Genomic DNA, 15,794 nt, shown 5'->3' with positions numbered 1-15,794 from the left:
GAACACGAAGTGTTGGGCGAGAAGAGGTGCTTTATGGGTAGATTCCCTACCTTAACATCAACAAGAGAAACTGGTTGAGAAGCAGCGAGAGGTTGGGAGTGAATTCACTCATAGAGTAAGTAGTGGGATGAGGAAAAGTTGAGGCGGCAATGAGTTTCAGTGCAGACAAGTCAGGCGCAGCCTTTAAGTTTTACAAGGTCGGTAAAGAACTGAGAACCATCAACAAGGTCAAAGAGCCATCTGTGTTTTACTGCGCTTGGAAACTGCATAAGTCAGAAGCACCGAAATAGAAAACACGTTATTAAAAATAAAATGCACATGTTGGGAATGTAAACTTCAATTCTGTGATTTTTAGGAAGAGAGCGTTGTGCATTCTTCCTCATAAATATAATTAATAACATTTGTCATATCTATAAGTGGGACCTGCCTGCGGTACTCTCAAGATGTCATTGAAGCATATTAGCTAAGCTACTTACTAGAAGCCTACAAGCATCCCCGGTACCCTTCTGTTCAGACCTAGAATGATGCGGGCCCACAGATCCAGCACTTAGAGAGGACGAGAAGCCCTAGTTCTTCCGATATCGCGTACACCACGAAAGAAAACTATAATTTTTTGAAAAAATTGCTCCAACTTAATTCGATAAATTTAAAGCTAACTGTCCTGCAATGCCCACGTAGGGTCCAGAAAGTAGGATATGAAATAGTGTATATAACACGTTCATATGAATTGTTCCCACCGCACTTTAAGAGACTAATGCAGCATCAATTACAGTAGCAAAAGGGTCAGAATTCACACCTTTGCAAATGGGCTTCACTGACTTTCCCAGAGACCCCCTGCCCTGGGCAGATTCTGGCGCGCTGTAGATTTTAACACCTCCGCCGGCCTGGGAAGCGGCCTCTTCACACCTCGGCCTTCTGGATAAAGCCTGACTGGCCTCTGCTCACTGGACCTCTCCACAGATTCTGTCAGACTGACCCCGACACTGACTCCATGGCCAGCTCTCCAGTCCGGCTCATGGCCCCGGAGTGCTCGTTGCCCGTCGAGTGCCCCCCTCTCTCAGGATGGACTGGCGCCGCCTCGGACTCCCACTCGTCCACGTCCTCCCCGGGTTCGTACAGCTGGTCCCCGGTCGAGCAGCCGCCGAGCTTTTCCAATAAAGTCTTCCACAGTTGTCTCAAACAACAGACGTTCAGCTTGCCTCCTGAGCCGGCGTCAAGGGAGAGTTTTCCCGCCAGTAGAAGAGAAAAGTGCCGAGTGGCCGGGACCCAGAGGCACAGCGCCAGCGAGAGAGAGAAGCTGCGGATGAGGAACCTGTCCAAAGCTGTTCAGAACCTGCGGAAGTACCTGCCGCCTGCGGTGGCGCCTGCCGGACAGAACCTGACAAAAATCGAAACACTGAGGCTTGCCATCCGCTACATCTCTCACCTGTCAGACCTGCTGGGGCTGAGCGAGGAGGCCTTGGCGCAGCAAAGACAGGACGAACTTCGAGAGTACAACCTGTGCATGAAGCGAGAGGACTGCTTCCAGGCACTGAGGCAAAGCCCCCCTCAGCCCTCCTCAGCTGCAGAGGAACATTCTACATTCTATGGTTCCTCTCCTGAATGCGCCACCTCAAGAGCATCTCCAACCCAGCCAGGTGGTCAAGTCCAGGATGACAGGTCTTGGCTTTCTTTCCCTCACTGCTGCGAAGGAGGGACCCCTCAAGCGCACCAAGGTGCCCAGCACCGGCACGCAGAGTCCTGGTTGGCACCAACTTCTTCCTGTGCCATGCGGAGCTCACCGACTCAGCAAGATGCAGGCTTCACGCGCTCTGACAAATGGCTGACGTCATCATTGTGCTCGAAGCTGACACATTTCTACCATTGTCAGGTAAGCAATTGCCATTAATTACTGAAGAATGCACCCCTTTACTCAAATAATTACAAAGCACTAAATAGGTATACAATTTGTATCTATTATTACAATTATTTTATTACGAGTTACCTTGTGGCTCTCATAATGAGTAGGGTTCCCGTGCTCTGTCCGAGAGTCACATCATGAAGAAATAACGTAAATTGCCCATGGTTACGGGGCGTTTGGCGCTAGAAAATGTATATCACACGGAAGCAACGTGGTCCTACATTAGTTTTTAAACCAGCTTACTTACTGTGGGGTCCAATGGCTTGGTGGACTAATGCGACCACTTTAGGGTCCTCTGTTTGACCTCATGGGCACAGGTGTAATTCCATCACCCTTTCATCCTTCTGAGGTCGATAAAATGAGTATCATTGAGTTGAGTAAATATCTCTTAATCAGCGCCGAGATACCCTTCGCTGTGAACGTGCACTTTTCAAATACCCCATATGTTATGTTACTTCCTTCCCAAAGTTACATTTAACAAATTCAAATGGCGGGAAGGCACAGGATGATGTTATTTTTTTTTTATTATGTGTCTAATCAAACACTTCCGCTGTTTTAGTGAAATGAATTTACATTTGGATATCCATACATGGTTAAGAATCCATACTTATGTATTCGATCGTCTAATCCCGAAAAATATGTGCACAAACTAAAGTCTATCATCAGCCATGCATGGGCATCATTGTGGCAGCTGCCTTGGAACATGTGTATAAAAGCGAATGGTGGGTTCCTGCCGTTGCAGTGGTTGGTGCTTATTTTGGGGGGAAATGTCACTGCTAAAACTGCCTAAGACATTTTTTAAAATGTTATGAGGAAACGAAACAGCAATGTCGCATTTACAGGAAAACTGTTTAGATTTTCATCTGAACATCAATCTGGTAGCAAGTATAATGAAGCAGCTGCAGGTACCACACTAATACGTGTTTAGATTGTGTAAATATTCAATCGTTGAACTGCCTAACTCACTGAAGTATTCTGAGGTGAAACAAGGTGCTAGAATAGCCTGAGTCAATAGAATTCCTTTTACCGACCATAGGATCATAAAAGACTGGGTCAGCCATGCCAGCAGTTTGAACCCATCATCTGTTCGAGCCAGCAGATATAATCACCTTCTGATGGTGACTGGTTACCACATTTAGGCTCCATGGGGGGGACGAAATGAGTAATATGCTTCTTAGGTAACCACCACACTCTATGAAACATGGAAGAGTTCAGGCTCCAGAGAGGACACTCCCTCAGGCTGCCCTCACTACCAGAAAACAGAGGAATGTGTTTCAGAGTCAAAGGTTAAGGGTCACAAATACACATGATCTGTAATCTTCAATGAGCTCTCAGCTGTTAACAAATAGACAATCTTGCTGCATCTGTAGGATCGAGGGAACAAACCGTTACCTGCTAGTTCTCTGGAATCCTAACAAATATTTCACCTATTACATTATATATGTTTAAGTGGAAAATTGGAGATGTCACCGACTTCTACAGCAAACAATGCTAAAGATCCAATGAATCAGGAAATGCGTGCAATGTGTCCATAGGTCATTTATTTATACTGTGTATTTGTAAAAATGTATTTTTGTACTTAAGCTTCTTGCCACTTGCGTCAAGTTCTTTTATGAATGGTGGAATAATTACATATTGAGTGAAATTAAAATGAAGACAGGCATTGACAAAGCTAGTAGCTTTGCGTTCAATAACTAAATTCAAGTAGTGTTGGTACATTAGAGGGAGCCAGCAGGAGTGGGCAGAGACGGCTATAAATATAGAATAGACCCTTATGCAGTTCAATGCAGACACTCAAGTGGAGGTGGACAATGACTACCAAACAGCTAAAAACATTGGGTGTGAGATGAATGCTCCATTGGGCTGCACCAAGATGTCTCAATCAAATGGCTAAACGAAGCTAGTCAAAAAAGCCAATGGCTGAAAAGGATGAACCCAATGCCCACTCCATGTATGTTGTTAGCAATAGGACCGTTTGACAGCTGCACTGTTAAAAAGCAGAGCTTACAAAATTGACTTGTGGAAAAGTTGGATGATTTCTTGCAGAAACAAAAATAAATGTTTAATAACAGCAATTACTCTGTAGTCTCTTTTTCTCACAGTTAGTACCATTAGTGTTTCCGAGAATACATCATGTTATAATAACCTGAGACAACTTAGCATCCCAAAAAGGTTAATACAATAAAAAAGAATAATTGAGGGGAGAATAGCAACAGGTAAGGATCAGGGAAACCGCACACTGCGGTGCCAAGGCTTTCATGAGCATGGCATGTTGTTAGCACCTGTATGGGTCATTTCTGCCATTAAAACAGGGTATTTTATATTATTATTCCTTGGCCACATTGTGGGGTAACACATGTGTCTATTCTATAATGCTTTACTGTTTATCCAGTGGCTTGAGGGCAGAACTTTTTTGGCTGTATCTTAGATGAAATATGTATTAATCTTCATTGTGCCCTTTCCATTCTGTTTCAAGATGGTTTGTGATCCCATTTTAGCATCTTCTCATTCAAAGATGTGTTCAATATGTGCTGAAACGTTTGTTGACATATGATGCATGTATCTTAAATTTCTATTGACCACATTCTGCATAATGATACAAATTAAATTAAGTCTGTCTTCATCGTATTCATAGATGGACGGCTCATCCTCCTTGGACCCAATACCAAGCGCCCAGTCGACACCGAAGCACCATGATCCTTCTCGGGCGGTGAGAACTCCCAGACGGAGCTCTGCAAACAGCATGCTGGCAAGCCTGAGCATTCCCTGCTTACAATGACACTATGAACTTGAATGAATTCATTGATTCACACCTTAAGAAAAATACAGGACCCTGCTGTACTATGACCAGCCTTGCTTTACCTCTCCGTTCAGCATGCCCTAGTGAGTGTTTGTTGTGAATTGTGCACCTTTGAAAGTATTTATGAAATAACAGAATATGATGAGACTCCTTTATATTTATCAATGAGAAATTATGCTAATTATCTTGCTAAACCAGTTTGACTTCGTAGGGAATTTGTATAATGTATACAAAATCGGGTCACTCTTGCAACCTGCTGGTCCACAGCAAATGAAAATGTGGAAAATGGTGCTCCATGTACTAACTAGCTTCACACGGTTCCACTTTATCAACCATCTCATTCTACATTTGTGAAGGCTGTTACGTGGGAGGACAATTAGGAAATAAAATCATCTGTAGATTTCGCCCTCGTCAATGCGTTCAGGGGTTTTCTCTGTTATATCACTTGTAAAGATACATGTGTCATTGTTGTTTAAGTGATAATTAATATAGTTTTTATATGGCCTGTAGGGATGAAATCCTTGTAATAATTATCCATGTGAGGCACAACTTTCATCTCGTCATGGGCACTGTCAGTACGAAGGCCAAGTCTCTTGGCCTGGTCTCCAGGCTCCTGATGACAGGAGGAAGACGAGGATTAGGAGGAGGAGTAGGAGGCTGAGAGGGCTGAGACACACCCAGCTACAGAGTGCTGTTAAACACTACACTCTCTAGGTGAATGTATGAGGGGCGAAGTTCAGCTACGGTCCCCTCACCCAGGCACAGACCATTTTATTTAGCGGACATACTCTGCATGCCTCAGGCAGCACAGGATATCAGCTAAAATGTGGATGTCAGGGCACACATTAGTGCATCCCTCAAGCCAATGTGAAGCCATACTGAGCAGCAGGGGCAGGATCCCTTGCTCTGTCCCAGCCTCTTATATGGCTGCCTCCTAGACCTATCAAGAAGATGGGAGAGGGATTGAGGTGGGTCTTTCTCTTTTCAAACCCACCCTTGCTGCTCCCCTGGCTCCTCGTTGGGAATCATGGCTTGCTGGTCAAGTGTCCAGCACCAGGTCCCTGTTCTGCTTCAAATGAAGCAGTTAAATTAAAAAAAATGTTTCTCCTGTTCATGTATGTGCTTGTGAGTGTGTTTGTGAGTGAATGAAAGTGAATAGAATTGAGCTAAAGTGTGTGTGTGTGTGAGTGTGAGTGTGCTTGTAAGTGTCAATGAGAGTGGAAGTAGGTGAAAGTGAGTGAGAATCTGAGTTTGAGTGCCTATGAATGAATGAAATGGAGTATAAAGTAGTGAGTAAAGGAGTGTGAGCGTGTTCAATGGAGTGAGTGATTGGAGATTGTGAGAGGGAGTGAAAGATAGCCAGAGGTGTCGTTATCAATGGCTCAGGAAGTATAGTTGAACCAGGGAACAGAATCAGGGAGTTTCAAGGGGTGAGTCTGTGTAAGTGTGCTTGTAAGTGAGAATGAGAACCAATGAGAGTGAGTATTTTTGTGAGCAAGTAACAGTGAGTGAGAGTGAGTAAGTGAGAGATTGTGAGTTAGAGTGAGTGAAAGGGACGATAGTATATGTGAGAGCGAGTGATTATGAGTGAGGCAAATTTCTAAATAAATAGGGTGAACTCCTGGCAGGTATTATGCCCCACCACTTTCAAAGATATCAAGTCCCTACTGAAGCATACGCTGCTTTCCATATCTGTGTGCCATTATTTTTCTGTGATGTTATTGAAACATTATGCGGTTGTACTGAGCGATCATTAACCCATGAATGTACAGAGGAGCTCTGAGGCAACTGCATGGTCATCAATGAGATACACGCTAGTCTGTATTATGTTCCCTCCACATACTTCCTAGGCAGAGGCCCAGCCGTGCAGAGCTGCTTCATCTGCCCCCAAGCTGTGAGTCACTACAGCACCATGGGTCGGTCTCCATTATTGAGTCCTCCTACACAGTGCAGGCCCTACAGTTAGAATCCATGGAACAGTGTGCTTGCTGCTAATGTTTGCATGACAACATCAAAGTGTATCTGTTTAGCAACAGTTTATAAGACATTGTTTATCATTTAATTCCTGTGGAGTTACTTTTTACATCTTGAAGTTGGCTCCTTTTTGTTTGTTTCCTTGTATTTTTCTGAATGTAAAGATTTATTTGTTTTATTAAAACATATATATTTTTGATAAGAGGCTGGTTGTTCGTTCCCGCTTATTTAGTGTCTTTGCTCCATAGTTTTGTAGTGTGCTCTTTATACTTATGGACCAGAGTAGGTCTTTTTTGTGTCAAGACATTACCTATTCTGCCATATTTGCTTGAGATTACTCAGGAGGCTCTTCATTTTAGAGTTTGAAATAAAAAAAAAAAATGGGTTAAAATAACAGAAATAATGAATTACCATTCCATAACACCTGAGAACGTGAACATTTACCTTATTGGACACACCTTTTCTTTTTCAAGACTAGAAAAAACACCTGCAAGCCACTTCTTAGAAGTAGTAGTTGCAATTGGCCTGCCTAAAGCATATGTCTACCATACACTTTCGCCCACAGGGGTTGTGAAGAACCACTTGTCATGTAAAAAACGATTTAGGCCCTTATTTAGAGTTTGGCAGAAGGGATGCTCTGCCAAAGCTTGAAGGATATCCCATCCACTGAATTACAAGTGCTTTCGGCTATAATGCACTTGTAATTACACGTGAATAAAATTTGCATAATATGCTTTCTGAAAATTACTGAAATTGCTGCAAAATTATGTGTAATTAATTGAAATGCTAATTTCCTCCAGGCTCCTTGTTAGTCAGCCTTGGGGCACTGCAGTCAGATAATGAAGTGGGATCCACCTCTCAATGTAAAAATGTCCCATTTGGAGTCCACCCGCAAGTGATAAGTCTTAAATTCCCTTAGCAATCCCGTAATATAAAAAGCCCTTGAAAAGCCAATGAATACCTTAGGCAAACCATAGGCAAAATGGTTCCTTGTTCATTGAATAAACTGCTGGGAACTGCTTACTTGAATCACTTTCTCTCTACTGAGAGTCCTCCTCTCATCAGCGGAAGGCATGCCAAAGGTTCCAACCCTTCTTGTGAATCAAGAAATTTGGAACACAACCAGTTGGAGCTGTCTTTATGAAGAAAGAGATGGCAGGCAAGTGACCTTTGTCAAATCTGCTAAGTGTCCCACTGTGTGAATTTAAACTTTGTAAGCTACACATGAGTCTAAGGGAAATGTGCTCATTCAGCCTCTCGTTTATAGAAACCAACAATAAGCCCCAAATGCTCTCTCATGATTTTAAGACCTGATGCTATCATTACCAACTCGGGAAGGACTGATCACCAAACTTCCCCAGGTTCTCTTGGAAGTTAGCAGTGACTTGCACAGGAATTCCGGCACCCTAAATTGAGAGAAAAGATCATGATAATTATTGATCACACCTGGGATATGCATCGGTTTAAATGTGACGTTCCCTTTAAAGCACATCTAAAGCAATCACTTCAGGAAACTCAGCACCAACTTACGCAGTAGCTATGGGCGCTTAAAATCCTTCAGCACAATATTAGATTAAAAGACTACAGCCTTTTACTCCAAATATAAAGGCCAAATGGATAAAGTCACAAAGATCGAGAAAAATTCAAGAAAGGCAATGCTTCCAAACAAAGCAGACTCACACCAGTCATCAAGTCACCATTGCAAGCGCTAATTCTTACCTGCAATAATGCTGAAACCCCACGGTGCAAGGGTGCCTGCGTTGGTGCTAGGCAGCTTTTTTAGCACCAGGGCAGGGGTGAGCACAGGGATGCACTCTTTTCTTGGTAATATGGCACATTCCTGGGTTTTGAAAACGATGCAGCTCAGTACAGCAAAATAGCTTGCGGCATAGCGCTGGGCCATTTACATGTAAGTATCCCCCCTGATGCTGTAAGGCTATTCACACAATCTGGCCGTACAATTTATAATTCATCTAAAGAAGGGACAACCTATAGGAATGATGGGCAACGAGAGCAACTGATCAACGATCATCTGCGGCTGATTTACTGTTACTTTTCAGCTTGGAGGCCAAGATTTACCCATTCATAAAAAGACTGCACAATTTAATTGCCAAAGGTTACACAGATATCAAGTCAATGTAAATGGCAAGGAATTCAAAAATAGAAGGAGGCCTTGCATTTTTTCTATCACCAAAGACAGGAGCATAGCTATGCACAGTGCAGTAGTTGCAGTGCCACCAAGAACGCTTGCCCCACCATTAAAAGAAACACTACAAAGGCAATATTTATGAGCAAGTCCCTCAGTGCAGCCCAGCAAGTCATATTGTTGCACTGCATCCATGCCAGGGAAAGGGAAGGAATGCGCTGCATGTAAGTCAATATGGCACATTCCTGCCTTTTCCACTGCACTGGCACCCTTTTGGCTGCCTAGGGGCAACACAGGCACCTTTTTATGTGAAGGAAAGGGCACCTTCCTGTATGACAACAAACCCCAGAGGCTTTTTCTTCCTTTTTTGTGTGCTGCAGGATTCAGCACGCACACATAGAAAAAGGAAAAACAAGTAGAAAGAAACATGTTTCTGCTTGTTATGCCGCATCTGTGGGAGACATTCCCAAGTCTACCACTTCTGGTAAATCTAGGAATGCGTCAAAATCCATGGATGTTGTATGGAAACACCCATGCAACGTCCATGGAAACACCTCCCGGGTGCAGAGTACAGCAACACAGCGATTTGCACTGCATTGCATTACTCTAGACTTGTGAAGCCACTCAGTGCCACGCAGGGTGGCCTTGGTGACTTCATACATTTCATTTTTAATTTGTGTCAGTCTCACACCACGTTGTGTGGTGCAAGAACATCACAAAGGGGCTTGTAAATATGCCCCAAATTCCTTGTACATCTGTCAAGTAATTGCAATGCTGCAGCACACTAAACTGAACCAGTCCAACAATCAAAGGGAAATTGTCCAGATAATAAATGATACGAGATGAAGAAAATTTCTCACTTACCCACTCAATGAAAACATAAAATCCTGCATATTAATCAGAGCACATGGCAAAGGCTAATAACATATCCTTGCCATAAAAGGAAAAACCTTCAAAATCAACGCCAAATATCCAGAAGTCATCTGTATGTATATAATTCAGTGAATTGAGATTCTACTTCCACCTTAAACAATTCTGCACCCATTACTAAGAGTCTCAAAATGTTAGGGCTTGACCAGAAGAAACCTTCCAAAGGAGGGCTATGAGAAACTCAACTATTTATTTGGTGAGAGATTCTACTGACTCAATAAAAAAAAGTATTAGCAATTAAACACAGTTCACTGAAAAAAATCTTGATCACCTTCAGGTACCTACGAAACAAGTCTCAGGATTTTCTCAGAGAAATATACATCAGTCTCAAGCAATACCAGACGCCATTAAAGTGGAGAAAAAATGCAATGAATTTCCCAATCTAATTTAGAAAATGATAGTAAAATGTTTAACATTGGATATTAGTTGTTAGAAATGGAGGTCTCCAGTTGGCAATGGTTTGCACCTTTGTCCAAGTAGGGACCTTTCTTCCTAGTTAGGGTAAGTGAGTTACACTCTTAAAATAACCCCTGCTCACCCCCTTGGTAGCTTGGCACGAGCAGTCAGGCTTATCTCAGTGGCAGTATGTAAAGCATTTGCACATACCCAACAGTAATACAGTGAAAACACTAGAAAAGGACACCACACCAGTTTAGAAAAATATCAAATATTTTTATATATCCAAAACAAGAACAAAATGACAAAAATCCAGCATACAGTGCTTTCAAAATATGAACTTTGCAAGAATACTTTAAAAACACAGGGGCAGATCTACAAGGAAGTGCCGCAGCGTGGTACCGCAAGCCCTTTGGCTGCGCCATGCTGCAGCACTCTGAAGCACAGGGATGTGACATAGTTACAAGAGTATGTTGCATCCCTGTGCTTCCTCCTGCACTGTCGCAAAAACGCAGCCATGTGCTGGCGCAGGCACCCTTGCAAGGATGCCAGCGTCGTGGGGAGATTGTTTTTGTGCAGGAAGGGGCGAACTGGTCGTGTAACCGTTGTGGTTGCGCTGTGAAGCGTGGCAGTGCAGAGTGCAGTGCCCTCAAGGTGCAGTGCAGGCAGAGGCACGGTGCTGGTCATTCAGTGATGTCCGTGACACCAGGGCTGCGGTGCAGAGTAAAGGCGGTGCTCGATGCAGTGCTGACAGATCATGGTGCAGGTGACAAAACCAGTTGTGGGAAGCTGGCATTGGTCAGTCCAGATTGCAGTGTGGGACAAGACGGTGCGTTGTGTGACTTACGAGAGGTGCTCCCAAGCCACAATGCGATCATGGAATTTGCAAGCAGCTATGGCGTCGGGGAGACCAGGGCGGCAAAGTGAAGCAAGGCCATGCAGAGTGCCGTGCCCACAGGTCATTGTGCAAGCAGCAGCTCGGTTGCAGTGGCATCGGTTGTCGGTGAGACCAGGGTTGTGGTGCAAGATGCGGTGGTGCCCTCTGCGGTGCCTGCAGGACACGGAGCTAGCGATGGAGTCGGTTGCTTTTCCCTTCTCTGTGGCAACTGAAATAACGGTTCCAGAAGCCGTACCCAGAGGTTGGTGAAGTCTTTGTTCTGGGGTCTGTGCCCCACTTTTTGTAGCACAATTTCCTTTGTTCTCTGGTGGCAGAGAAGCTCTTTGTCCAGCCAAAACCAGTTCTGTCCTCTCTGGTGCAGCTTCCTGGCATTGTCCAAGGCAGACATGCCTTGAGAGAGCATCTATTTAGGTACAAGCGAAATCTCTGCCCACCACTCTAAATGCAGACCAGGTCTATTCAGGTGCTGGTGAAAACTCCACCCACTCTGAAGCAGCCGAGGCCTATTTAGCCCAGACCTGACTCATTCAGGAAAGGCAGGACACACACAAACCTCTGCTCCCCACCCCGGTGGCTGTCTGAGAGAGCGCACTTCTCCAGCCCCTGTCACGCCAAAGCCAGACAGCCAATCCACAAACCAGCAGAGGCACACAGGATGGCTAAGCAAGAAAATACCCACTTTCTAAAAGTGGTATTTTCAAACACACAATATAAAAATCATCTTTAGTAAACGATCCAATGTTATATTCTGAGTTAAGGCTTACTAAACTCCACCTTTCTATCTTGTCGCAATGGGAAGTTATATTTATAAGATGTTATAAATAAAATCCTATTCTATCCTATGGGACAGATAGCCTTTCAATAGTGAAAAACGAAATACACTGTATTTCTCTATCAGGACATGTCACACACCTCAGTACATGTCCTGCCTTTCACATACACGGCACCCTGCACATGGGGCTACCTTGGGACTACCTTAGGGGTGTCTTACATGTAAGATTTTATTTATTTTATTTTATTTATTTTTATTTTAGGGGTTTTATATGGCGCAGCCCTAACCCGGGGGTATCGGAGCGCTTTACAACAGAGACTAATAGGAGATACTTAATAAAGCAGTATTAAACAAACTATCAACAGTCCACAAGTGCAGCTTATTCTTAAGATAGTAGTAGAATCTTGAGGTGTCCTTTTTGAAGCATAGATAAGGTAGTTCAAGGGACCTGAGGAAACCTTGGTTATTGGCTGAGGTGAATCAGTTGGTGTGGAGCCAGAACGTAACGGGGATAGAGTTTGGGGTGGGGGCGGGTGTTATCCCTTCGAGATGGAGCGGTTGAGGAGGAGGGCTTTAAGGTGCATTTTGAATTTTGTGAAGGACGGGATAGTTCTGATGTCTGCTGGAATGGAGTTCCGGATTTTGGGCTTGTTTCCCGCGAATGAACTGGCCGCGGTCGATTGTTTGCGGGTTCTCATGGGGATGAGAAGGAGGGAGTGGGAGCTCCTGAGGTTCCTTGTCTGACCTGCTCTCCTCTTGAGCTTGCTGGCCAGGTAATCTGGTTTCCCTGTGTGTAAGGCTTTGTGTGTGAGGCAGGCCATTCTGAAGTACGCCTGCGGATCAATTGGGAGCCATTTTAGTTCTTTAAGTGCAGGAGAGATGTGATCATATTTCCTGATTCCAGTGACCATTCTGGCTGCTGCTTTGAGGGTTGTTTTAAGGGGAGCTAGGTGGGTTTTAGCCGTGCCAGTTAAGGTTGCGATACCGTAGTCAGGTCTGGATAGCACCAGTGCTTGGGTGGCTTGTTTAAGGTCTTTGTTAGGAATGAATGGTTTAATCTTGTAAAGAAGCTACAGGTTGAGGAAGACGGTCTTCGCAGAATTTTTGATGTGCTTGGTCATTTCCAGTTTGGGGTCCAGGGTGATTCATAGTGATTTTATAGAGTTAGCCAGGGTGAGATTGCCGTTTAGAGTATCCAAAGCTTTAAGCCATTCTGTAATTCGTGGGTTCTCTTCTTTGTTGGAGATGAGGAGGAGCTCTGTTTTGTCCTGATTAAGTTTAAGGTGGTTAAGGGCGAGCCAGTGTTGAATTTCATTAAGGGTGTTGTTTAATTTGAGGATGTCGTCTGGGAGGAGGTTTCCAGATAGATCTGGGTGTCATCAGCATATAGGTGGAAGGGTATATTAGCATTTTTAAGTATGGAGGTGAGGGGTTCCATGTATATGTTGAACAGTTGCGGTGAGAGCACTGAGCCTTGGGGTACACCCTTGTTGACGGGGTGAAGGTCGGAGCTAAAGTTTTTGATTTTTATCCTTTGCGATCGGTTGTGGAGGAAGGAGGTGAACCAGCAGGGAACCGTCTCATTGGCACCAACTCTTTCTTGTAGGGCCTTGATGAGAAGATGGTGGTCAACCGTGTCAAAGTCTGCTGATGGGTCAAGGAGAATGAGTAGGCAGCTGTGATTGTTATCTAGTGACTTGCGGATATCATCTGTGATGTTTAGGATCACCTTCTCCGTGCTGTAGCCTTTTCTGAAACCCGATTGGTGGGGATCAAGAAGGTTGATGTTGTCCATATGCTGAGTCAATTGTGATCGGACGCATTTTTTGAGAATTTTGTACAGGAGTGGGAGATTGGAGACGGGTCTGAAGTTGTTTAGATCTGTGCAGTCCAGGCCTGGCTTTTTTAGTAGTGGTGTTATTTGGCCTACTTTAAGGCAATCCGGTATGATGTCAGTTCTCAGGGAGCTGTTGATGATTCTGCACCAGAACGGAGCTATTCTGTATAAGAGTTTTTTGGTCATTTGGGAGGGTATGGGATCAAGGACGTGAGAAGTGGGTTTGGAGGTGGAGATTAGCTTGATAATCTCGGCTTCCGAGATTGTATTGAAGGTTTTCCAAGTATTTGTGTGGTGCCTGTATGATTTTTCAGTTGGGAGTCGTGGCAGGTTATCACAGGCATGGTTGTTGGTGATGTCTAGTGAGAGCTCAATCTTGGAGATCTTTTCTTCGAAGAAGATGCCAAAGTTTTCGCACTGTTCCTTGGAGGCCTGGGTAGAGGATATGGGGGGCTTGGTGGTTTGTTGCTTGATGATTTTGAACAGTTCGTTGGCCTGTTTTTTGCATAGTCCAAGGCGGAGCAGAAGAAGTTAGATTTTTCGTTACAAATGTGTTTTTTGTAGTTTCTTCGAGATACTTTGAGTTGTTTGAGTAGGCTAGTGGAGGGGTTGTTTCTCCACAGTCTTTCTGTGGTTCTGAGTTGTCTTCTTTTGTTATTGATGTCAGTATTGAACCAGGACCCGGATGGGATATTCCTGGCTTTTTTTAGTTTCAAAGGGGCTATCAGGTCAAGAATGGATGCCAGGGATGTGTTGTTATGGTCGTGGAGAAATCCCCCGTGGAGGTGAGGAGGGAGTTGACTTTTTCTTCCAGGTCGGTCATGTTGATCTGGGTGAGGTTTCTAGTCCATTTGGGCTCTTCTTGGGTGGGGGGCTGTAGGGTGGCTGGCTGAGTGAGATGAAAGAGGATTAAATGGTGGTCAGACCAGTCTGCGGGCAGTGTGTGGATTATTTTCACTGGTCACATTTGGTGATAATGGCATCAAGGATTGTTCCTTTGTAGTGAGTTTCTTCTGTGCAGTGTTGCGTGAGGTTGTTGTTATGTAGCAACTCACTCAAGTTTTGAATTAGCGGGTTGCTCTCTTCATTCCAGTGTAGGTTGAGTTCTCCAGGACTTAGGTTAATCGCCTCTCGTAAAGAGCAGTGGGCAATCAGGTGTTCGGCGAATGTGGTAGGGTTGCCTGGGGGTGGTAAATAAGGTGGCAGGTTAGAGTTTTGTTGTTGCTCGTGTTGATGTTGCCTGTTAGGCATTCAAAGGTGTTGTAATTGAGGGAGTTAGTTTCTGACACGGAAATATTGTCTCTGTGGATGATTGCTCTACCTCCTCCTCTTTGGTCTTTTCGGTCTTTGTTGGTGATTGTATGGCCTGGGGGAACGAGAGTGTCCAGGAGAGGTGTGGAGGAGTCGTTGAACCAGGTTTCAGTGACAATGCTATGTCTATGTCTATGTCATGAGTGAGGATGGATTCTGCTAAATCAGTAGAATGTTTAATGGCTGATCTGCAGTTTATTATCATGCAGTTAGAAGGGGTCTCTGCTTTGGGGTTTTTCGTTAGGGGGCTGTAGGGCTTCTGGTGCGGGTGGACAGCAGTCTGGGAGAGTTCGGAGAGGCTTGGACTCTTCCTTGTCCGGTGATCACCTGTATTTTGGATTGGAGGGTGGGAGCTAAAGGATTGTGATACGAGGAAGCGAGGTCCACCGCGTCACTCTCAGACATGGTGTCTCTAGTTCTTATGCGTCTTTGTGCCAGAGAGGGGATGGGGTTGGCTATCCATCTCCGGGGGGGACTAAGGACGGTCTTTGTTGTGTGTGGGTGGTAAAGGAGTGGGCGTGTTGAGGTTGCTGGGGCGCCGCCAGGTTGGCTAGGATATCGCTAAAGCCCTGGAAAATAGTAGCTATCTGGGTGTTTAGTTTGGAGAGATGCTGCTCAGTATTGAGGTCATTGAGGTATCGGTACTGGTCCTGAGCGAGAGTGTTGGGTCTACAGGGGGGGGGGAGTTCTTAGGTATTGAGTGGCTTATTGGTGGCTGAGTTGTTTGTTTCGTGTCCGGGTGGAGGGAGTCTCAGAGAGTTAGACCACCTTGGTTTGAGTGTGTTGTCCGTGTGGGGTCTGAGCGGGTCCGTGAGAACAGGATGGCGGGG

At 44.7% G+C, this 15,794-nt stretch overlaps 1 protein-coding gene across 1 annotated transcript; it reads left to right on the top strand.

Annotated features, from left to right (window-relative positions):
• The first annotated feature begins 991 nt into the window (after nucleotides 1–991).
• LOC147733555 (uncharacterized) lies at nucleotides 992–4,679 on the top strand. The gene is made up of 2 exons (XM_086958985.1): nucleotides 992–1,870; nucleotides 4,536–4,679. Exons 1-2 carry the CDS (start codon nucleotides 992–994, stop codon nucleotides 4,677–4,679), a joined length of 1,023 nt encoding a protein of 340 aa, XP_086815111.1.
• The last annotated feature ends 11,115 nt before the right edge of the window (nucleotides 4,680–15,794 follow it).

The sequence above is a fragment of the Lissotriton vulgaris genome, chromosome 2_1, assembly GCF_964263255.1.
Source record: "Lissotriton vulgaris chromosome 2_1, aLisVul1.2, whole genome shotgun sequence".
Taxonomy (NCBI): Eukaryota; Metazoa; Chordata; class Amphibia; order Caudata; family Salamandridae; genus Lissotriton; species Lissotriton vulgaris.
Note: the sequence above shows the minus strand (reverse complement) of the source record. Positions and strands in the feature narration are given on the sequence as shown.